At 35.3% G+C, this 25,389-nt stretch overlaps 1 protein-coding gene across 5 annotated transcripts in view; it reads left to right on the forward strand.

Annotated features, from left to right (window-relative positions):
• Positions 1-25,389, forward strand: part of CEP85L (centrosomal protein 85 like) — a 239,290-nt gene that overhangs the window by 62,477 nt on the left and 151,424 nt on the right. For all 5 annotated transcript variants that reach the window (XM_017541076.2, XM_017541077.2, XM_037742954.1 and 2 more), the window contains exon 2: positions 20,887-21,045. Coding sequence is in view for 3 of the 5 variants with exons in the window: in XM_037742954.1 (XP_037598882.1) it covers positions 20,887-21,045 (159 nt within the window). In the remaining 2 variants the exon portion in view is untranslated. The remainder of the gene's footprint in view (positions 1-20,886; positions 21,046-25,389) is intronic.

The raw sequence follows: 25,389 nt of genomic DNA on the forward strand, positions 1-25,389 counted from the left end.
TTAAAAAGCCTTAGTTAGATTTAAATCATTCACTTAAGTTTGGTCCTGCAACACTTTTAGAAATAATAGAATTTAATGTAGGCGTGAATTTAGTAAAAAGCAATATTAAGTAGGGAATGAAGTTTTTCTAAGCTGTATGCTATTTGTCCTAAGGAAACAGCATAGTTCTGAGGTTTCCCCAGTTTACAGATTATTCACAAATCCTGCCATCTAAGTAACTTCAGTGATTGAGAAGCTACTTCATTATCCCTAGGGGCTGTAGGGAGTGATTTCAATTTACCTGTAAGTGTCAAAAGCCATCTGTAATGTCTTTGTAATCTAACCTCTTAAAATTTATTTGTGATAATAGTAGCTTGTTTAGAGATATATCACTGAGCAATGGTATCCATTTTTCATTGTTTCCTATGAAGAAGAAAACATTTTAATATTTAAAGTTAAGTAACTTTAACTTTTAAATTTAGTGTTTAAAGTTAAGAAGGACTTTGTTATATTGCGGCCTCTAGAGAGACATTTGCTGTGGCACAGAATATAGTAAAGAAGATACTTTATAAATACTACCCAACTTTAAGAAATTTGGACAGTATAGCTGTACCAAAGCATGTATTTTATCTCAATTTGTCTGTAATAAACCATTGATAAATCAGGACGTGCCTTGTAAAAGTTTTTTTTTTCAGCTACATGCTGAAACAGTGATGTGATTATTTATTGTGTTTCGTCCCTTTTTGAGCAAACATAAATATTTAACATTATCTTAGATAATTTAAAGTTTTAAAAAAAAGTTCTACCTTAGATGAAAAACTTGGGTTCCTTCTTTTGCAAATGAGCAGATGGTGAAGGTCAGGATAATGACCTCTGAGTTGATTCATGTAGGGATCTTTTTTCCTGAGAATTGGAAGGCAATTTTTATTTTTGAAATATTGTTCAGTATATCTTTTGAATAATTTGAGCAATAATTCCAGTCCTAAAATTAGACTTGTCTGAAAACAAAAATAACTAGTGCTCTGATTGAATTTATCAGGAATCTTTTTTGGTCCTGAGGACCAGTGTGAAGGCAGGGATAAGTAAATAAATTCTGGTATTAAAATGAGTTTATCTTAATATGTGGATTAATTCAAGATATCCTGGAACTGGTTTGTTTGTTTATACAAATATATAACTATACTAAAGGAAAAACCAAAGATACTATAGAACCACTTTCTAAAAATCAGAGGAAATTCTTTTCTTAAGGAAATGGCCTTAAAAAATAGGAATAATAAGTGTAGTTTGAAAAATACTGAACTTTTAGCCTTCGTTTTAGGATTCAGTTTTATTTGGCTTTTCCCATTTTTCAGCTTTATGGAGTAACTGTTATAAACCAAAATAAAATGAGTATTTATTTATTTAGAGACACAGTTTCCCTCTGTTGCCCAGGCTGGAGTGCAGTGGTGTGATCTTGCCTCACTGCAGCTTCTGTCTCCCAGTTTCAAGCCTCAACCTCCCAAGTAGCTGAGATTACAGTCATGTGCTACCACGCCCAGCTAATTTTTGTATTTTTTTTTTTTTAGTAGAGATGGGGTTTTACCATGTTGGCCATGCTGGTCTCTAACTTCTGGCCTTAAGCGATCCACCCGCCTCAGCCTCCCAAACTGCTAGGATTACAGGCGTTGAGTCACTGGGCCCAGCCAAAATGAGTATTATGTTTCCTTAGAAAGCTCAAATAAAAGTCTCTCTTTTTTTGTATTGGCAAGTGTGGTTAGAAGGCTAATTTAAAGCAGTACAATTGGTTTTTTTTAATGCATTTGGTCGATTGCATTTCAGATTACCCTATTCAGAATGTATACTGGTTTCAAGTTGGATGAAGGATAGACATATTTCCTATAAGCTTTTGAAAGCTAGCATGAAATAGGGATACTTGGAGTACTTATTAATACCTAGTGTGCTAAGTATGTTCCTTTTCATAAATAATATTTAAAAAAAAATAGTAACATAGGCTGGGTGTGGTGGCTCATGCCTATAATCCCAGAGCTTTGGGAGGCCGAGTTGGGCATGGATTGCTTGAGGTCAGGAGTTCAAGACTAGCCTGGCCAACAAGGTGAAACCCTGTCTCTACTAAAAACTCAAAAATTAGCTGGGTGTGGTGGTATGTGCCTGTAATCCCAGCTACTCCAGGAGGTTGAAGGCAGGAGAATTGCTTGAACCTGGGAGGCAGAGGTTGCAGTGAGCTGAGATCACACCACTGCACTCCAGCCTGGGCAACAGTGAGACTGTTTCAGCAAACAAAAATGAAACAAAAACTCTTAAAATGTTTTGAGGTAGAGTATTATACTTTTATGGTGTGCTAAAATAAAATGTTACAGGAAACACTTGAGTTGAAAAAAATGTCATTTGTTCATTGCCTTGAGCTTACATTTACCTTTTAGTTGATGCTTACCATAAGGTGTTTAGTGATGTCATAATGATAGTGGTAATAACTGGTATGGTTGCAACAGATAATATTGTTTTCTGCTGTGATTCTGAATTAGATGCACTTCTAAGAGTACTGTGGTAACAATGAAACATAACACTAGCCTAAACCCAACTGGGCATGTTCCTTCATAATAGGTATTGGGGGATAAGGGGCAATTCTTAACTTTAGTGATGACTTCTGTGAAATGAACTTGATTAATAATTGGAATTGATCACTTCCTGGCTTGAGTGAAGCTGGTAAATTAAGCAATAAATGGTGAGTTGATAATCTCTTTTGTCATGTTGTAATATTTATATGTGTGAACAGAAAGGGTTTAGAGAGTTAAGCTTTTTCTGCCTGGATGAAATGTGTATTTACACACTTTGAAAAGATGATGAGTACATAAAGTTTTCTGGATAGTATTTTCCTGAGTTATAGCCTAATTAGTTTTCATAAATTTTGCATTAGGAAGATGAAGAATGTGATCATCAGACACTTTTTAATCAGTAACTTTTTTTTTTTTTTTTGAAACAGAGTCTCACTCTGTTGCCCAGGCTGGAGTGCAGTGGTGCAATCTTGGCTCACTGCAACCTCTGCCTCCCGGGTTCAAGCAATTCTCCTGCCTTAGCCTCCCAAGTAGCTGGGATTGGTGGCATAAACCACCACAGCTGACTTAATGCTTTGTATTTTTGTAGAGACAAGGTTTCGCCATGTTGACCAGGTTGGTGTCTAACTCCTGACTTCAAAGGATCTGCCTGTCTCGGCCTCCCAAAGTGCTGGGATTACTGGCATGAGCCACCACACCCAGCCAATTTTTAAGCAGTAATGTGTTATTCATTATTATTACAACTATCAGGATTTTCATATTTTACACTGGCAAAATACCTTGAGAAGAGCAATTTATTGTGTAAGGACATTTAAGGATGGGCGTGATCAACATAAAAATAACATCAAATTGCTTTTCATACCAATATTTTGCTTTCTGTTTTTCTTTAATTAAAAAAAAATTGTTACCTAGCATAGTGCTTGTTACTTTGGTATTAGAAATGTTTGTGAATTATTCTTTCAGTAAATATGGTGTGCTAGACATTGTATTAGCCTCTGGAGATACATCACTGAACAAGAAAGATAAGGTTCTTGCTCTAAGGGGGCTTGTATTTTAGTTTTAAAAACATTTTTTAGGTTTATTTATTTTTATTTATTTATTTTTTATTTGAGATAGTGTCTTGCTCTGTCAGTCAGGCTGGAGTGTGGTGTTGCAATCATAGGTCTCTGCAGACTTGACCTGCCAGGAGCAAGCAATCCTGTCGCCTCAGCCTCTCAGGTTCAACTGGGGATACAGGCATGTGCCAGGACTGCCAGCTAATTTTTGTATTTTTTGTAGAGATGAGGTCTCACTCTTACCTAGGCTGGTCTTGAACTTTTAGGCTCAAGTGATCTTCTGCCTGGGCCTTCCAAGTATTGGGATGACAGGTATGAGCCACTATGCTGCCTGGCAGTAGCTTGCATTTTAGAGGAGAGGATCAGTAAGTAAACAGATAATGAGATGATTCAGGATGATTCAGCTACTGTTAAGTACTAAGAAGAAAAGAAGACTTGGTGAGGTGGCAGAGGATGGGCAGAGCTCCTTGAGTGGCCAGTCAGGGAGACCGCTGAGGAGGTAACATTGCTATCTGAGGGATGAGAAGAAGCAGGACATGAAGGGAGAAGCATTCTGGTGGAGGGAACAAAAAATTTCCAGGGAGGAAATGAGTTTGAGAAGTTTGAAGAACTCCAGTGAATCTGGAGCTTAGTGAGCAGGACTGTGAGGTGTGGAAGGCCTGAGGCCTGACAATAATATTAGGGGTTGTAGGGAGTCTGGATTCTATTCTGCGTGTCAGGGGAAGCCGGGGAGTGACTTCATTCTTTTATTCCTGAGCACATTGAGTGCCTACTACGAGGCGGATACTATTCTCATGTATTGGGGACACAGAACGGACATTCCTTGTTCTAGGTGTTTATAATCAGTCTTGGCTATTCTGTGGAAGAAGAAATTGTAGAGCAGTGGGGCAAGAACAGCAGTGGGGAAGACAGCTGATAGGCCATACCACTTATTAGGTGAGAAATTATGGTTTTAATTTGAACGGTTAGATTGGATTTGGAGAGAAGAAAATGGATTTGGGATATACATGAGAAATCTTACGGGATTTACTGATGACTTGGAGTTGTCAAGTAAGGGAAAGAGGAGTCAAAGATGACATCTTAATTTTGACTTCAGTGATTATAATTGATAGTGATGCCATTTCCTGAGATGGGGAAGGTTAGTGGGCAGAGGGCGGTAGGGAGAGTGTAAGGAAGATAAATGGAATCAAGAGTTCTTTTTCGGCAATGTGAAATTTGAGATCTTTTGAGAAGTTCAGGTGAGATGTTGAGTATGAAGTCGGGTATAAAAGTCTGGAGCTCAGTAGGGAGGTTGCGGGGTAAGAGATAGGAATTTGATAGTTATTTGGGTATAAATGATGTTTAAAGGTAATGGGTCATGCTGAGAGAATAGAGAAGACAGTAGAGGACTAAGCCCTGGGACACTAACATTTTCTCTTCAGTCAGAGGAAGATAAGCCCTCTAAATAGACTGAGAAGGAACAGCTAGGGAGGTAGGAGTAATGAAGTATTAGAAAAAGCAGGAGAATGAAATATTCTGGTAGAGAGGAGTCTGAAGGCACTGGTGGTCACCAGTCTCACGCTTTCAAGCGGCCATGTAAGGTAAGTCAGAAGAAAATGCATCAATGCATTTGGCCAGTTTCAGTGAGAGACTTAAAAATTTAAACCTAGCTGAAATTAGAGATTATCTAATCCAGTGAGCTGACTTTATTGCATAAGGATTGATACATAAGTGCTTAATAAATGTTTGAATTGCTTTCTCTTTACCACTTATTAAGCTAGGGTGACCAATTGTCTGGGTTTGCCTGGAAGTTTCAGTTTTTAAACTAGGTGATGTGTGTCATAGGTTTCCTAGGACTGAAGGGTTTCCCGGGATGCCTTACATTGAATAGTGGCCAAGTCTTGACGAGAGCACTCTGTCTGCTCAGAGCATCTGAACTGGTATTAACAGTGTTCTCTGCCCATCAGAATAGAAGATTCTCTCAATGAGGGGACCAGACTTTAGTACTGTATCTAGTTTTATTTCATGCTCTTGTTAACTTCTGTCTGATCTGAAAATCTGCCTCAGAACAGTAACTCTACCCCAACTTTTGCTTTTTTCCTCCTGCAATAAATTGTTTAAAGACTTCATTAGGTAGTGCTAAATTTAAATTAAAGTGGTTGATAGGATTCTAAGTTCCTTTAAAGAGAGTTAACGTAAGATCAGAAACTGTTGTATGCCTTTCTACACTGTTGATGTCTAGTGAATAAAACTTATTTGCTTTATTGATACTCCTTTTGAAAATACTTTTTAGTATTCAAGTTTAGAGCTCTGAAGTGAACTACAGTTTTTGGTTATATATTTCTCTGGAAGATTTTGGGATGAAAGATTCGTGTTTCATGTAGTTTCATGTAGTTTAAGGTTTCCTACCAGTTGGTTACATTGCTTTTATAGAGGCAGAGATTGCCTCCTGACCATAAGAAATTACATATATATGGCCTTGCCATGACCTGTCTGAAGCTTTTCTGAAGCATTCTCAGTTAATACTGAGCATTCTGTCTCATTTTAGGAATAATGTACTGAAAAGCTAGACTAGAAGTTAAATGCTTTAATTTTGGCAACAGAAAACTTCCACATATTTATACATTTTCTTAAAACTTTATTTTGAAATATTTTAAGACAAATTTTTATTTTTATTTAGCTTTTAAATGTATTGTGTATGGTTCTTATGTTCTAGGACAAAGATAAACCCGTCTGAAGTGCCAAGTTGTATACTCTCATATTTGTAGTGGTTTTACAAACAGCTTCATTAGTTTTTAACTGTACCCCATTTCCCAGGTTTTAAACAGAAACAAGGACTTATGAAAAACTAAATTAGGTATGTGGTTATTATTCCTAATAGTTGCCAAAATGCTTTTTTGAACATGACTTTTTTTTTTGAGATGGAGTCTATGTTACCCAGGCTGTAGTGCAGTGGTGTGATCTTGGCTCACTTGCAACCTCTTTCTCCCAGATTCAAGCAAGTCTCCTGTCTCAGCCTCCCAAGTAGCTGGGACTACAAGCATGCGCCATCACAGCCAGCTAATTTTTGTATTTTTTATTGGAGACAGAGCTTCACCATGTTGGCCAGGCTGGTCTTGAACTCCCGACCTCAAGTGATCCACCTCCTTGGCCTAAGTGCTGGAATTACAGCCATGAGCCACTGCACCTGGCCTGAATGTGATGTTTCAGGTAGGACTCTTGGCTTGTCCACACACTGAAATCAACAAACATACAATTTTTTCTTAGGGGATAGTCTGTTGCTAACCTGGCTTTCTCTTGAGTTCTTTCTTTTACATCAGAAATACTTGGTGAATATTTATTGGTATGAATTCATAGTTTTTCTGCAAAATGTGGACTACTTTTCTATCCATTTAATTTTTATTTTTAGTTGAGGTAATTTTAAACAAAGTCTGAACTACCCTAGTTTAAGGTTGTTGTTAGAGTAGAATTGAAAATAAGGAAATAGAAAATCATAGCTGAAGAATCTTTTCTTAAACCTTTTGTGGCCTCTAATTTTAAAAGTTATTTGCCATAGTTAGTGAGTAAACTTCAGGATTTTCTTTTTATATTTTATTTATTTTTAAAATAAATAAATATATTTATTTATTTTTAAAATAAATAAAATATATTTTATTTATTTTAAATAAATATATTTTATATTTATATACATATAATTTTAAATATTTTTTATTTTTAAAATAAAATATACATATTTATTTATATTTATTTTTAATTGACAAATAATTGTATATATTTATGGGGTACAATGTGATATTTTGATCTATGTATATACATTGTAGAAAGATTAAATCCAGCAGTACATCAAAAAGCTTATATACCACGATCAAGTAGGCTTCATCCCTGGGATGCAAGGTTGGCTCAACATATACAAATCAATAAATGTGACTCATCACATAAATAAAACTAAAGATGAAAAGCACATGCTTTTCTCAGTAGATGCAGAAAAGGCTTTTGATAAAATGCAACATCCCTTCATGTAAAAAAAATTCTCAATAAATTAGGTATTGAAGGACTGCCTCAAAATAATAAAAGCCGTATATGACAGCACACAGCCAATATACTGAATGGGCAAAAGCTGTAAGAATTCTCCTTGAAAACTAGCATAAGACAAGGATACACTCTCTCACAACTTCTGTTCAAGATAGTATTGGAAGTTGTGGCCAGGGCAGTAATGCAAGAGGAAGAACAGGCATTCAAATAAGAAGAGAGGAAGTCGAACTATTCCTGTTTGCAGATGATGACGTGATCCTTTATCTAGAAAACCCCATAGTCTCAACCCAAAAACTTCTTAAGCTGATAAGCAACTTAGCAAAGTCTCAGGATACAAAATCAATGTGCAAAAATCACTAGCATTCCTGTACACCAACAGCAGTCAAGCCAAGGGCCAAATCGTGAACGAACTCTCATCCACAATTTGCCACAGAAAGAATAAAACACCTAGAAATACCGCTAACTAGGAAGGTGAAAGATCTACAAGGAGAACTACAAATCGCTGCTCAAAGAAATTGGAGATGACACAAACAAATGGGAAAACATTCCATGCTCATGTATAGGAAGAATTTATATTGTTAAGATGGTCATACTGCCCAAAGCAATTTATAGATTCATTGCTATTCCCATTAAACTACCATTGAAAATCTTCACAGAACTACAAGAAACTTTTTAAAATTCATGTGGAACCAAAAAACCTGAAAAGCCAAGGCAGTCCTAACCAAAAAGAACAAAGCTGGAGGGATCATGCTACCCAACTTCAAACTGTATACTACAGGGCTACAGCAACCAAAACAGCATGGTACTGGTAGAAGAACAGACACACAGACCAGTGTAACAGAATAGAGAACTCAGAAATAAGACTGCATACCTACAACCATCTGATTTTTGAACAGACCTGACAAAAACAAGCAATGGGGAAAGGATTTCCTATTCAATAGATGGTGCTGGGATAACTGGCTAGCCATATGTAGAAGATTGAGCCTGAACCCCTTCCTTATACCATATATAAATATCCAAGATGTATTAAAGACTGAATTAATTAATTTTAATTAATTAAAAACCCAGAACTATACAAACCCTGGAATTCAACCTAGGCAATGCCATTCAGGGCATAGGCATGGGCTAAGATTTTAGGACAGACACCAAAAGCGATTGCAACAAAAGCAAAAATTGACAAATGGGATCTAATAAAAGAGCTCTGCACAGCAAAAGAAACTATCAAGAGAGTAAACAGACAAGCTCTACCGAATGGAAGAAAATTTTAGCAAATGGTGCAAAACTAAGGACAAAAACCACGTGATTATCTCAGTAAATGCAGAACTAAAAGACAAAGATCTGACAAAGATCTGTCATTAGATATGAAAAAGGTCTAATATCCAGCATGTGTAAGGAACTTAATCAAATTTACAAGAAAAAAACAATCCCATTAAAAAGTCGGCAAAGGACATGAACAGACACTTCTCAGAAGAAGACGTACATGCAGCCAACAATCATGAAAAAAAGCTCAACACCACTGATCATTAGAGAAACGCAAATCAAAACCACAATGAGAGATACCACTCACACCAGTCAGAATGACTGTTATTAAAAAGTGAAAAAATAACAAGACACTGGCAAGGCTGTGGAGAAAAAGGAATGGTTATACACTGTGGTGAGAGTGTAAATCAGTTGAACCATTGTGAAAGACAGTGTGGCGATTCCTCAAAGACCTAAAGACAGAAATACCATTCAACCCAACAATCCCATTACTGGATATGTAACCAAAGGAAAATAAATCATTCTGTTATAAAGACACATGCACACGTATGTTCATTGCAGTGGTATTCACAATAGCAAAGACACAGAATCAAGCAAATGCCCATTAATAATAGACTGGATAAAGAAAATGTGGTAGATGTACACCATGGAATACTATGCAGCCTTTAAAAAATAAGATTATGTACTCTATGGGGACATGGATGGAGCTGGAGGCCATTATTCTTAGCAAACTAACATAGGAACAGAAACCAAATACTGCCTGTTATCACTTATAACTAGGAGCTAAATGATGAGAACACATAGAGGGAAACAAGACACACTGGGACCTATCTAAGGGAGGAGGGTGGGAGGAGGGAGAGGATCAGGAAAAATAACTGATGGGTGCTAGGCTTAATACCTGGGTGATGAAAAAATCTGCAACAACAAATCCCCATAACACATGTTTACCTGTTTAACAAACCTGCACATGTACCCCTGAATTTAAAAAAAATTTAAGAAAAAGATTAAAGCTAACTAACATATACATCACATTACCAACTAATTTTTTTGATTAGCATGTTAAAATCTATTTTAGCAATTTTGAGGTAGACAGTACATTGTTATTAACTGTGCTCACCATCAGTGCAATAGATTACTAAAACTTATTCCTCTAGTCTAACTGAAAGTTTATAATTTTGGATCAACATCTTCCTTTTTCCCTCTGTCCTTGATTTATATTTAGAAAGCAACAAATACTAGCTACTGATTACTTAAAATTTTTATTAAAATACTTAAATGCGGCCGGGCATGGTGGCTCACGCCTGTCATCCAAGCACTTTGGAGGCCAAGGCGGGTGGATCTCCTGAGGTCGGGAGTTTAAGACCAGCCTGACCAACATGGTGAAACTGTGTCTTAAAGAAAAAAAAAAAAAAAAACACACTTAAATGCAAGAAAGCCAATTATTGTTATTATTATTTTTGAGACAGAGTCTCGCTCTCTCACCCAGGCTGGAGTGCAGTGGTGCCATCTCAGCTTACTGCAACTTCTAGCTCCCGGGTCCAAGTGATTCTCCTGCCTTAGCCTCCCAAATAGCTGGGATTACAGGTGTGCACCACCCTGTCTAATTTTTTTTGTATTTTTTTAAATTTTATTTTATTTTAGTAGAGTCAGGGTTTCACCATGTTGGCCAGGCTGGTCTTGGACTCCTGACCTCAGATGATCTACCCACTTCAGCCTCCCAGAATACTGGGATTACAGCCGTGAGCCACTGTGCCCTGCCAAAGAAAGCCAGTTATCTTAGATTGAGCTAGATTTTAATGTAGGCATTTTTTTGACTAATGTGTTTATGTGAGAAAGTATACTTAATGTGTTTATGTGAGAAAGTATACTTACTTGATGCTGCTAACCTTATTTTAGCTGAGTTTGAAAGCATCTTCAGTGACTGCTTAACTTTAATTCCCAATCTTGAAATCTGATGTTATTTAATTCTTGATTCTTTCTTCTGGCCTGAAATTTTACCTCTTGTTAAAACCTAACATTTCATATCTGAGTAGATCTTTGGATCTCTTTTGGGATTGGAGGAGCACAGTTTCTCAGTTCCCCTCCCAGTTTTGCTACCTGTTGTTTATTTTTATTTTTATTTTTTTGACACATTGTTACAAACCCTTCATAAAAAGGGTAGGGTAGGTGTATTGCAAATGTTTTGAGATTATAGAGAACTTTAGTTTTTAGACATGGCTAACAGTAGAAATTTCACCCAAATGCTATTTTATGTATGCAATGTTTATTTTACTTTATCAATTTTAAGATGTACTTTAAAAATGTTTTAGCATTTCTGATATCTGAATGTATCATGTAATTGAGGGTGTCATTTAATTGGCATCCTTTTTTTTTAGTGGTACATACAATTGATATATTTTAAAATAATTTTTTCCGACTTTTAAAGTATGCAGATACATGAGTCATGTTGATTTCCAATATGCCCTCTCCATATTGAGTGTTTCATTTGAAAGCATCATCTTAGTCCTTATGGGTATCAGTGGTTATTTTTTCAAACCCAAATGCCAGGTGACATATTACTGTCAGATCTGATTTTGTAATTTTTTTTTCTCTTGCAAAAGTAACGTTGAAGAGTGTGCATGGGAAACATCAGCTTGACTATTTTCTTGTTTGTTTATATTTTTAGTATTATCTTCAGGTTTTTCAAGTTCAGGTTTCTTTGGAGTAATATTTTAGAACCACAAATGCATTTTGTGAGGGTTAGTTTAAGTAAAACTATATAATGTGATATGCAAATCTGCTTAACCAGCCATAAACTGCAACGCATTGCCGTATGCAAAAATCGGATGAATGCAGGAGAGTGTCACTGTCAAGCCCTCTGTATAGAACTCCGCCATTTGTTATATATATATAACATGATGCTCTGATAATCCAAGTAAGGGCACTAGTGTTAACCTGTATGTTAAATATTATAGCAAAATTTAATTCGTTACTTTTTTCTAAAGATAATTCTCAATATAAACAGAAGTTTTTTTCTGTTGGTTTTTTTTTTTTTTCCCTCCAGCAGCTTGCCAGTGGATTGGCTCATGTACTCCCTGGCATATGTGTATTCACTTTGGAGATCATAGAGATAGAAAGCTTATTCTTAGTCTCTTGGAATGACGTTTAAAAAGTGGTGGTTATCAGAGAGATGGGCTTCGGGTTTATGTTTTGAAGGAGATAAGTAGTTGTAAACATGCTAGTAAGATATTAATATTAAGAGAGAAGCTGGTGACAGTGTATATGTCCTTGATTGAATAGGAAGGGAAAAGAACAAGGTTAAAAACTTGGGAAGAGAGTGGGGTACTGTACCTCATAAGGAGCAGAAGAATTATTATGTAGTATTTGTCAGATGATTTTTTATTCTCATATTATTAAAGTTACACATGCTCAGTAAAATATTGACTTGGTACGGAAAAGCTTAAAGTGAAGTAAGCTTTTTTGCCTCCACATGCCAGTCCTCTACTCCATTTTTAATAGCTTTTAGTTATTCTTCTGGAAAATTTCTATGCATGGACAATAATAAAAATAACATTTGTTGAGATACTAATTATATGTCTGGGACTTTCAAAAATATCTTTACAGGCCAGGAGCACTTTTCAAAAATACCTTTATACACCTATAATCCCAGCATGGGGAGGCTGAGGTGGGTGGATCACCTGAGGTCAGGAGTTTGAGACCAGCCTGACCAACATATTCAAATGCTGTCTCTACTAAGAAAACCCCCCAAAATTAGCCAGGCATGGTGGTATGCTCCTGTAGTCCCCACAACTTGGGAGGTTGAGGCAGGAGAATCTCTTGAGCCTGGGAAATGGAGATTGCAGTGAGCCGAGATTGCACCACTACACTCCAGCCTGGGCAATTGAGAGAGACTTTGTCTCAAAAACAACAAAAAAAGTTTACATGTTCATTGATCACAACAACCTTATGATATAGGTACTATTCTATTTTTTTCTTCTCTCTCTCTTTTTTTTTTTTTTTTGGAGATGGAGTCTTGCTCTGTCACCAGGCTGGAGTTCAAGCAATTCTCCTGCATCAGCGTTCCGAGTAGCTGGGACTACAGGCACTTGCTGCCATGCCCAGCTAATTTTTGTATTTTTAGTAGAGATGGGGTTTCACCATGTTGGCCAGGATGGCCTCCATCTCTTGACCTTGTGATCCACCCGCCTTGGCCTCCCAAAATGCTGGGATTACAGGCGCGTGCCACTGCGCCCGGCCCAATTTTTTTCTTCTCTTACATTTGAAGAAATTGAGGCACAGAGGGGTTAAATGATTTATGAGGAGTTATTGCTAATAAGAGGTAGAATGAACTTGAGCCCAGGTAGCCTGGTTTCACAGTCTGCATCTTTTCCACAGAGATATACTGGTGCTTCTATGATAAAAGAAACAAATTAAGACAATTGGAGCCACTTACCCTAGAGATAAATAGCACTGAAGTGGAGTGGAGGATTGGGATGGAGAAAATAACACTATATGATGTTTCTGCCTTCTCAGCTAGATATTCTTCAGTATAGTACAAGATTTGTTGTTTTCTTTTTTGGCTACTGTTAATATGAACATTTTTTCTTACAGTTTAATGTTCTAATTTTTCCGTGTGTGACTTTTGTGTCTTTTTACCTACTGGAGACTGTTTTCCTATATTGGGAATGTTGGCCATTGGCTTTCTAAATTATTTAAAATTACTTTTTAAAAAAGCTGCATTGATAAATATTTACTGATCTCTAAATAGACACTTAAATGCATAGTGGCTCAAGGAATAGCTTAAAATATCCTGGATTTTAAAATAAACAGACAACAAACACCAAACAAAACCCTTGTTTTAATCCTTCTAAACAGAAAGATATTTTTGTAGTTGTAATTGTAAGGCTTCCAAAGTTCTAATTTTATTCTGTGAACATTTATTAGGTATCCAGTTTTTTATAATGACTACATTTATTGAGACCCTGTGTAAGTGTGCAGCTTTATGCTAGGTGCTAGACACTAAAAAAAGTTGTCTTTTGGCTGGGCACAGCGGCTCACGCCTGTAGTCCCAGCACTTTGGGAGGTTGAGGCAGGCAAAGTATGAAATCAAGAATTCCAGACCAGCCTGCCAACATGGTGAAACCCCATCTCTACTAAAAATACAAAATGTATCCCAGCTATTCAGGAGGCTGAGATAGGAGAATTGCTTGAAAACCTGGGAAGCAGAGGAGGTTGAAGTGAGCCGAGATGGCGCCACTGCACTCCAGCCTGGCCGACAGAGTGGGACTCCATCTCAAAAAAAAAAAGATTGTATTTCATTTTTCACAGTTAGGTGAGGGAGAAGAAAGTCATATACATATGGGTTCATATAGTTTAATAAATGTTGTTGGAATTTTGAATAATATATTAGGAGAGAACAAAGTAATAGTTATTTAATGCCACCTAGAGGAATCAGAGAAAAGAGAACAAGTTAAGTCTGAAGTAGGACTCAAGGTACAGAAGTGAAACAGCATGGAGTCATGAAATAATCTCATCTGTTTAGAGGAAGCGATTAGGTAGGTAGAAGTCACCAAGTGTTGGAAAGTGAAGCTGACAACTGGTGAAGAACTTTCCCTAACTTAAGGAATTTGAATTTTATTTAATATACCATAAGGCGCTCACAGCTCTATGTAAGTAGAAGAATAACATAAATATACTTGATTCTAGAAGATAATTCTGATAGTAGAGTAGAGGCTGGCTTGAGTGGAGTTAATTCCAGTAGCAGAACAGGTTCTTTGTTCAAAAGGACTTGTTAATATTTCAGAGATGCTAAAATGTGAACCGCCGTGCTACTTATGTAATATGAGGGTAAACATGGTTTATCTTCTATTTTACATGAAAGGGTTGGTTTCCAAGTTGATTTTAAGACCTAATGGGTGACAGATAATCTGCATTCTAAAAAACTAGCAATTTGTATTTTTGATTTGTATTATATATTCAGCTTATTTAAAAGTATAAATTTGCTTTGTCAGTGGTGTTATTTTTATTTTCTTTGATTTAGAGCTGTCATTAAAATATTCAGTGAGATTAGTTCTTATTCTCAGTGCAGTTACAAATAGATTCAAATATTGTGGAAGACTTGATACTATATGCATATTTGCTTCCAATAAAAGAGCTTCAGAAATAAAATAGGTTTCTTTTTTATTTAATGCTAATCTTCCTGTGTGAGAGGTATTCAGAATTTTTAATGTTATCTCCAGGCACTCAGTATTCTATTTAAAAGAGTTAAAAAATTAATACTGAGAAATGTTAACATACTATCCTCCAAAGAGGAGTTCCAGTGTAGAGTGTCTTGGATCTTTGCTGTTCTTACAGCAGTACTTTTGTCTTTGTTCTAGAGAGAACAACTTTACATCATCCAGTTTCTCTAATATGATAGGACCTATTAGGGAAGACATTGCCAGAGATTATTCAGCCTTATTTTAAGTCTTTAATTGCATAGTGCATATTAGATATCAATATTCCTATTTCAGTAACATAGTCTTGTAACTATTCTGTGAGAAAATTCTCCTCATTAAATCACCTGGTCAGCATATTTCACATGTACTTCTTCCTGTATTGTGTTTCTAGATTGACTTGACTAGAGACAAGTCATGTCATTCTTCTCAGATTGTGAATTCTTTCAGTCTAAATTAAAAGATTAGAATATTATTTTCATGACATTTGTTACTCATATTCAGTGTTGATTAGCACTATATATTGGCACATACATTACCAGATCTTCTTTATAAAGACGTAGTTATATTTAAAGGTTAAGGCAAATGAGTTCAGGTGGGAGGAGATTGATTTTTATAGTTAATTCTTTTCCTTTTTTTTTTTTGAGACAGGGTCTCACTATGTTCCTCAGGCTGATCTCTGACTCTTGGGCTTAAATAATCCTGCCTCAGCTTCCTGAGTAGCTGGTATCACTGGCATGTGCCACACATGATGTATATTGCCCAATAGCCTATCAAAAGTTTGAGTTTTTGTAATGAAGAAATTAGCATTATCATTATCAGTGTATGGGAGTATCTAGGAGCATTGTTGTTTTGTTCTTTTAACATTTTTGCTAGATTGATGGCTGAAAAAACAGGGTGTCTTCTGAATTTGATACTACTTCTTTACCAGTGGGCTTAGGTTATTTTTTAGAATTTTTAAAATTTATCTGTGTTTTCCCTTTGGGGTTTGTCCTTGTCCATTTAGACCAAATCATTTAAAATTTATGTTTTTTAAAAAAATTTTTTAGTTTGCTTGTGATCTCTTTGTAATTATGCATTAATACTTAACATATCTGCAAATATTTTTAGTGTTTGCCTTTAACTTTTCAAATATATAGTCAACTTTTTTTTTTTTGAGACAGAGTCTTGCTTTATTACCCAGGCTGGAGTGCAGTGGCACTATCTTGGCTCACTGCAACCTCCACCTCCTGGGTTCAAGTGATCCTCCCACCTTAGCCTCCCAAGTAGCTGGGACTACAGGTGTGTTCCACCATGCACAGAGGTAAACATTTTGTATTTTTTTTTCTTGTGTAGAGATGGGCCTTTGCCATGTTTGCAGGCTGGACTCAAACTCTTGAACTCAAGCTGTCTGCCAGCTTTGGCCTTTCAAAGTGCTGAGATTACAGGCGTGAGCCACCTTGCCCTGCCTAGACAATAATTTGATGACTTATGTGGTTGCTTACTTTTTGTGTCCTTCTGTAAAAGTCAGAGGTACAAGTTTATAATGTGGCAGTACACTGAAGGAAATTTTAAGAAGACCATTTCCCTGAGTTGTTAAATAAAAAGGCTCTAATAGGTATGTACTGTTCTGTGATTCAAAGATAGAATTTAGAGTTTCTAGAGAGGTTGGATGATAACATGTCTTAGACCATTTTCTCTGTCATTTTTTATAACTTTTTTGTGTAAGAGCTAGACAACATATAGTACTGATGTGCTTTGGGAATTTGTGGAATAGTTATGATACTGAGTAGATGATATTGAGATACTGTGATGGAAATTGATTACAACTATTGTTCTTTTCTGAACAGAAGGCTGTGCCCACTTTCACATCTGTAGGCAAAATCAGAATTTTTCTAGTTTTCCCAAAATTGTATTGAAGTTCTCCAGAGAAACAGAGCCAATAGGATTTAATTAATTAGTTAATTCAGATTTGGCTCATAAGATTATGGAGGCTGATAAGTCCTAAGATCTGGGGGGTGATTTGACAAGCTGGAGATCTAGGATTGTTGATTGCATGGTTCCAGTCTGAAGATTGGCAGGCTCATGCCCCAGGAAGAGATCAGTTCAAGTTTGAAGCTGGGAAAAAGCCAGTGTTTTAGTCAGAGGAGATCAGGCAAGAATGATTCTCTTTTGCTTAGGGAATGGTTAGCTTTTCTTCTGTTCAGGCCTTCAGTTGATTCAGTGAAGCCCACCCACATTATGGAGGGTAGTCTGCATTATCCAGTTGATCAATTTGAATGTTGATCTCATCCAAACACCTTCACAGAAGTAATGTTTGACTGCATATCTAGGTACCCCATGGTCCTGTCAAGTTTGTCATGTAAAATTAACCATCATACATATTTGACACTGTCTAAGAGTTCCATACAATATGGATAAACTGAGATTATTTTATTCTGGAAAAAGAAACCTAAAACTGTTGTTGACATATATTTGTTTTTGTAATCCATGAAAAACCTCAATAGTGCTTTCATGAATTGTCAGATTCTGAGCAGCCTGGCTGCTGATATGTACTCTAGGATGAGCTCACGTTTCAGTTAGAATGATTTTTTACTCTGCATCTCAGGAGTCTTCAAACTGGCCCCAGGCTACCTCTGATTTGTCACCTGTTTTTATAAATAAAGTTTTATTACAACATAGCCACACCCATTTTACTGTCTACAGCTCATTTAGACTTAAGTGGCATAACTGGCTAGTTGAGACTGAGATTGAATGGCCCACAAAGCTGAAAATATTTACTATCTGGCGCTCTACAGAAAAAGGATTTGTTGAACTGTTTTTCTGGGAATAATTATGCAAGACTAATGACTGAAGGTTTTCCTAGCTTGTGATAATAAGACTATAGCATTAGTGTATGTAGTGGGGTTTTGCTCCCTATTACTGGAGTAAAAGAGTGAGTGAGTGAGAGAGAGATTGATTATTTCCTTTTAATCTATAAATGGTTCATTGGCGAAGACTTGTCAACAATAGAGTGGAGGTGTGTTGTGGGCTCTAATGGAGCATTATTGTATACTGCTCAAAATAGTTACATTGCCTAAAAGCAAGGATTTTAATTTTAGCCATTTAATACAGGTTTTGTAAAAATTGTTACTAGCAGTCTGAATTTATGTGTCTTGATCTATAGCTGGTTTCTAACCTCAGTATCAAATGTTGATGTAATCTGCAAATCAGTATACGTACTTTCCAGCATTTCCCCACACAAATTGGGAGAATGAATAAAATAGTAACCAATGATGGAGTAAATCTTCTTGTAATGTATTTGTTGCTTTAGTAAAACATAGTCAGTGTTAGCATTTAGATATAGAGCTCCCCAAAGGTTTTTTCCATGTCTGTAAATATACAAACTCTTCTCCAGCTATGGAATCATACGGTGTATACAGCTACATAAAATGCTTCTCTTCCACATATACTTAATATATTTTGGATGTTCTTCCATGCTTAAAAATAGGTTGGTAAAATCATTTTTAGTATGTAAATATTATCCAACTAATTAACAGTATGTATTTGTTCATAGGCTTTTCCTTATTTTAAGCAGTGCTGTCAGGAATGTCCTTGTACTCATATTTTATACTTGTCTGATATTTACTTAGGATAAACTCATAGTAGAAGGTCATGTCTGTGTTGAAATTTAGATACCACTTTCCAGTTTGCTCTTTAGAAAGGTTGTACCAATTTGCAAGGCCACAAAAATATATGAGCATACCTCTCACTTGGCTGACACCAGTCTTTCTTTTGTCAACTTGATAGTTTTTAAAATCCAGAAAATTTTGTGTTTTTTACTTCTCCCATTATTAATGAGATTTGGCATCTTTTCTTATCTTTATTTTCCATTTATATATAGTCCCAGCCTATTTATGCTATTTGCTGGGTATTAAAAAAAATTACCCAGTTAATAGGTTTGCACTTGTGAGAGTAAACTGGTTGCCATTTTTGATAATGGTTTAGACACAACTTTGAGTTCATTTAGATGGGATGTTACCTGATTGAAAAAAACATTTTGATGTAGATTATAGATCACAGATCAGAATTAGAATAGATCTGGTGACAGAACACCTTCCTCTGGTGCTTTGATGTGAGTGTTGAATCACATAAATTGAAAAGTCTCATTCAGAGAGAAGTCTAGAAGCTACAGAGCTTTAAGTGGTTGTTCTGGACCTCAGAGCTGGTAAAAGTTTCTCTTTGGCCAATATTTTTCCGTTTTGATTTGTTAATTTAAATGTATAAGGCTTTTAAGGCTGCTTGTATACTTTATACATCTCTAAAGCCTAAATTTAATTGATAAATTGCATTTAAATAAAACTTTAAAGTTTTATTAAAAATGTTTTAATAAAATAATATTAAAATGATAATGTTTTGTTAAAAATGAATTATAATGTTGAACTTAATATGATAGAAATAGCTTCAGGTCTGGTTTTATTAATTGGTTTATATGTTTTGATTTTAATATTATAGAGAACAACTATTCCTAAAAGTGTAGCTAAAAAAAAAAAAAACTGGTATAATTAACTTTATGTACTTTTGTTGTTTTGTTACCCTTATGTTTAAACTGCCAGAAGGCATTCCTTACATGCCAGTTTCAATAGGGTATCACTTAATAATTCTTTAAAACTATCTTGTTTCAAATAATGGTAAGTAACCAATGATGTCATTTGCTCTTTACTTAGAAGCATCTGCTATTGCAGCCATAAAACACAAATGGGGACATTGAATTATGTGATAAATCTGTTTAAGGTTGCTATACAGATACGGGAGCATTGAAATTATGTGGAAATAATGTTTTAAGGTGGCTATTCAGATCATCTGTAATGTGTGTTAAGAGCTGTCATGAAATGACAAGCCTAAAATTCATTTAGGGATACTTCTTAATTTTCATGAATAATTCTGTAATCCCCAAATTTAGACTCATTGTGTTAGGCATTAGTAAAGATTTGTACTTCTACAGGTTTTATATCAAGTTTAACAAATTTAAAATTTCTCTTTCTAATTATGGTACAGTAACAATTTCTAGGTGTTTATTTCTGCATCTAACTTGTAACAAATAGTACACATTGGCACTGGTCCATGGATATCCTTTGAGTAGCATTGTACTAGAGAATAAAAGAATTTAAGTAATGGGTAAAACAGAAAAAGTCAAATAAAAGTTAAGTAAAAATGGTTAAGTGAAAATAAACATTGAAAGAACAATGAAAAACCTTAAAGTAGCTAAAAAATATTTAAATTAAAAGGACAGATCAAGCATTGAGTAGGAAAAAGCTGTGCTATTAAATTGTTATTATATAATAATTAAGGAAATAATCCAAATAAAATGATGTAAAAGAATTTAAAAATTTTAAGTGATGATTGTAGACAAAATTTAGTAGACATGTAGTAGAAAAAATGGATCGTTTTCATATTCCATGTGGATATCCTATTTATATTATCATGCATTATTATTGAATTTTTCCTGAGTTCTGATGCTCAGTTAATGCATGTATGTGGAATCACAGATGCCTACCTATCAATTATTCTAGAGCAGAGGGCTGACATTTGAAGATAAGTAGATTTAACATTTTTAATAACACAGTAGTATGTCTTTAAAAGTTTAATGCCCAGAAGCAGAAAACAGTTCTTCAGCTAGAGGAAGCTATTTAATCACACTTAATTGATATATGTGTGATATATAAGTTTATTTGGTTAATTTTATTGATCATTTTTAATTATTTTGGGCAGAAAGATATTTTATATCTTATGTGTATTTTCCACAAGGTAAAAAAAAAATCTTCTGCCTACTCAGATATTATATGTGTGTTAACTGTTGGATATTTCCCTTTTTAGGCCCAGATTATTCATCAGTATGGCTACCTGGTAATGAATCATTGTGGCAGGCCACAACTGTTCCATCTAACCATCGAAGTAACCATATCAGGAGACACAGTATAGCTTCTGACAGTGGAGACACTGGCATTGGAACTTCCTGTTCTGATAGTGTGGAAGGTGAGCTAAAATTCTTACTGTTTATATATGAATCTTTGAAGAGTGGTTGTGATATAAGAATATTTAGGGGATGTGTTTTATTGTTTCATATTGAAAATTACAGTGTTTGAATATTTAATAATGTTCAGTGTTGCTGTATATCAAATAAAATTTGATGAATTTGGTGTTTCATACTGAAAATTATAGTGTTTGAATAGTTAATAATGTTCATTGTTGATATATATCAAATAAAATCCCTCTAGTCATATTAGAGTTTTTTCTTCATCTTTTTAACTAAACTTCTTATTTTGAGATGCAGATTTACATGTGGTTTTAAGAAATAATAGTGTTGTAACCAGGATATTGACATTGATATAGCTGAGATTCAGAACATTTCCATATACCTTATGTTGCCCATATACACTTCTCTCTCTCCCTGCTCTCCTCTACCCCCTTATCTCTTGGAAGCCACTTTACTCTCAATTTCTATAGTTTTGTTTTTCAAGAATACTTTATAAGTGGAGCCATAACCATATACAGACTTTTGAAATTGACTTTCTTCTCTGGATTTTCATCCAGTTGTTTGTTACATGTATCAACAGTCCATTCCTTTTTATTGATGAGTAGCATTCAGTAATGGTGGTATTAGAGAGAATACACTTCGAATACACTGTGAAGTCATGTGTACAGTGTTTATTTCTGCCAGCAGTGATGTATGAGAACATATGGAATATTGAAAACTAGGTAAGCTCATCTGAGCCTTGGTGTCCAGGGTTTTTTGGTAGGTGGGTATGTAGGTGTGGTTGACTGCCCTCATGGATGACCTCAGTCTGCAGCTGATACCATTTGGTCCAAGGCCCCCACCATCAATCACATTATTAGCATAGACTATATGGAGTGGCCTAAAATCCCCAGGTAAAGAAAGACTTTCTTACTAGGCAGGACATTCCAAGAGCTTATTACCTCCTAGGAGCTGGGCAAAGGCCACATCTTTCTCAGAGTATGCAAGGTATGGGAAACTCAATATGTGAGACATAGACTGAGGTTTTTTTTTTTGCCTTATTACTTTTTGGGTAGAGTTGTATCTACTGTATTGTTTTTCAAAATTGTTTTAGCTCTTCTAGTTCCTTTTCCTTTCTGTATAAGCTTAGAATATTGAAGTCTGGGTATTTGGTTAAAAAAAGAAAAAAAATAAGCTTAGCATAATCAGGCTACTGGAAGTAACACTCATAAAAATTATGAGTTTGTACAAAAAAGAATACAAACAAATCTTCCTGGGAATATGATACGAATTGTATTGTCTATCAGATTGGGGAGAATTTCATCTTTTCTTGGTGAGTTTTTCAGTCTATGAATATGGTTTGTTCTTTATTTATTTAGATTTTTTATTTTGCTCACCAGTGTTGTATAGTCTTTAATATATATTTTCTATACATATGTTGTTAAATTTATACTGAAATATTTTGTTTTTGGAGTGATTGTAAGTGGTATTATATTTTCAGTTTTGTTGATGTTTTATAGAATCTAGAAATAAATTTAGAAATACATTTATAATATAGAAATAGATTTGCTTTTTAAAAATTAATTATTAATTAATTAATTTTTCTGAGATGGAGTTTTGTTCTTGTTGCACAAGCTGGAGTACAATGATGATCTCTGCTCGCCGCAACCTCTGCCTCCTGGGTTCATGCAATTCTCCTGCCTCAGCTTTCCTGGTAGCTGGGATTACAGGCATGTGCTACCATGCCTGGCTACTTTTTGTATTTTTAGTAGAGATGGGTTTCTCCATGTTGGTCAGGCTGGTCTGGAACTCCCAACTTCAGGTGATCCACTGCCTCAGATCAGTTTTGGCAGCAGTTCGTTGATTTTACTGATCTCTACCAAGAGCCATCTCTTGGTTACATTAATTTTCTCATTTATTTTTTGTTTTCAATTTCAGCGATTTCTGCTCTTTGTTATTTCCTTTTTTTCTGCTTGCTTTGGGTCTGTTGAGCTCTTCCTTTTTTTAGGTCCTTGTTAGCAGGTTCGAGAGTTTTCCCTTTTTAAAATATGCTATTTTAAAATTTTCCTCTCAGAAATGCTGTAGGTGTGTCCCACTAATTTTGATATTTTATATATTCATTTTAGTTCAGTCCAGTGTATTTTTCGTTTTTTTAATTTACCTTATGTCTTGCTCTTTGCATCTCAGGACTGTAAGTGTGTTGTTTAGTTTCAAAGTGTTTCGAGATTTTCCTGATGTCTTTCTATTATTAATTTCTAGTTTATTTCTGTGTGGCTAGAAACACTTCATGTGATTTCAGTCCTTTAAATTTGTTGACATTTGAGGGCCCACTATATAGTATATTTGATATAGGTTTTGTGGGTACTTGGGAAGAAGGTGTATTCTGCTGTTATAAGGGGGAGTGTTCTCTAAATGTTGATTAGATTTTGTTGATGTTGAGTTCTGTATACTTGATGATTTTCTGTCTAGTTTTTCTATCAGTTGAAAGAGGAGTATTTAAAAGTCTACAATTATAATTGTAGATTTGTTTATTTTTTCATTTCTATGTTTTTGCTTTGCAGCCACATTGTTTGGTGTGTACACATTTAGAATTGCTATTACTTCTTGGTGGTTTGACCCTTTTATCATTATATAATGTCCTTCTCTGTCTTTGGTATAATTTTTTCTCTGAAGTTTACTTTATCTGATATTATATAACCAGCATGCTTTTTTTGATTAGTGTTTACATGGCATATGTTTTATATCCTTTTACATACAACCTATCTATATTATTGCTTGAGATAAATGATTTGTAACAGCATATAGTTGGGTCATGGTTTCTAATTAATCTGCTGTGCCAATTTCTATCTTTTAATTGGTGTATTTAGATCATTTACATTTAATGTAATTATATGTTAATACTTCAGTCTTTCCATTTGTTCTCCATTTCTGTTTTCATTTTCTGCCTTCCTGTGGGTTATATGAACATTTTTAGAATTCCATTTGGGTTCATCTGTGTTTTTGAGTGTCTCTCTTTGTATAGTTCTTCTAGTGGTTGCTTTAGGTATTTTTATATACATTGCTCTTGGTACATTATGTATATACATGTATCACAGTTTACTGATGTTATTTTACCAGTTTGAATGGAGTTGAGAAATCTGACTTCTTTTTATATCCCTTTACCCTCCCTCGTTTATAATAAAATAGTTTCACATATTCCCTCTACATACATTTATAGTCACATCAAACAACTGTCAAACATAATTTAAGAAACTCAGGAGAAGGGAAGCCTATTTTATTTATTCATATTTTTTTCTTGTGTTTTTTCTTCCTTTGTGATGCGCCAAGGTTTCTTTTGTTACTTTCTGTTTAGAGAATCTCCTTTAGTCATTCTTAATTCTTTTGTCATCTCTGATGACAGATTGTCTTAGTTTTCTTTTATTTGAGAATGTCTTGACTTCCCCTTGATTCTGCAAGGATAATTTTACTGGGTACACATTTGTAGTCTGACACTTCTTTTCTTTTACCACTTGAAAATATTTTTCTACTTTTTTCTGGCCCCTGTGATTTCTGATGACAAATCTGCTGTCATTTGAATTGTTTTGTGCCCTCCCTCCCCCATTGTAAGTTGTCATTTTTTTTTTTCTGGCTTATTTCAATATTTTTTTCTTTTTCTTCAGTTTTTAGAAATTTAATTATCATGTGCCCTTGGGTGGATTTCTTTGGATCTTGCAGTTGAAAGTGATGGGGTACTATCTCCTTATTGCCAGGTAGAGATAGAAGTCCAGGTTCCCCACATGGCCTTGCTGATACCTGAGGATGAGGTAGAGTACCTTGTTACTGCTGGGTGGGGGTGGAAGTCCAGGATTCCCAGATTATCACCACTGACACCACATTGTGGGTTGCCTTATTATTACTCAGTGATGGTGAAAGTTTTCAGTCTCTACTAGACCTCCTCTGATACCACCTAAGGGTAGAGGGGAAGGAGGGGGTGTACCATATTGCTGATGGGGTGAAGGCCCTGTCTCCCTACTTGGCCTTCTTGGATACTACTGTGGTGGTACTTTTAGGGTGCATTATTATAGCCTGGCAAGTTTAGAAGTCTAGACACCCCACTTGGCTTTTGTTAGCGTGGGTGGGAGTTCCCAGAAGGTAAAATTAGTATTATTAATTTGATGAAGAGTTTGAGCTGCATTTAAAACCTGCTATTACTTATTATAGTTATCTGTACAACCTTGAATAATTTCTCACTTCTTTGAGCCTCACTTTTTAAAAAATATCTAAATTGAAGATAACTCTGTGGTGATTTGATACGATGACTTTTAAGTAGCTTAGCACAGTTTTCATTATTATCAGTGCTCAAGAAGTGACTCTTGTTCTCTTTC

Source organism: Cebus imitator, unplaced genomic scaffold, assembly GCF_001604975.1.
Source record: "Cebus imitator isolate Cc_AM_T3 unplaced genomic scaffold, Cebus_imitator-1.0 Scaffold130, whole genome shotgun sequence".
NCBI classification, from domain to species: domain Eukaryota; kingdom Metazoa; phylum Chordata; class Mammalia; order Primates; family Cebidae; genus Cebus; species Cebus imitator.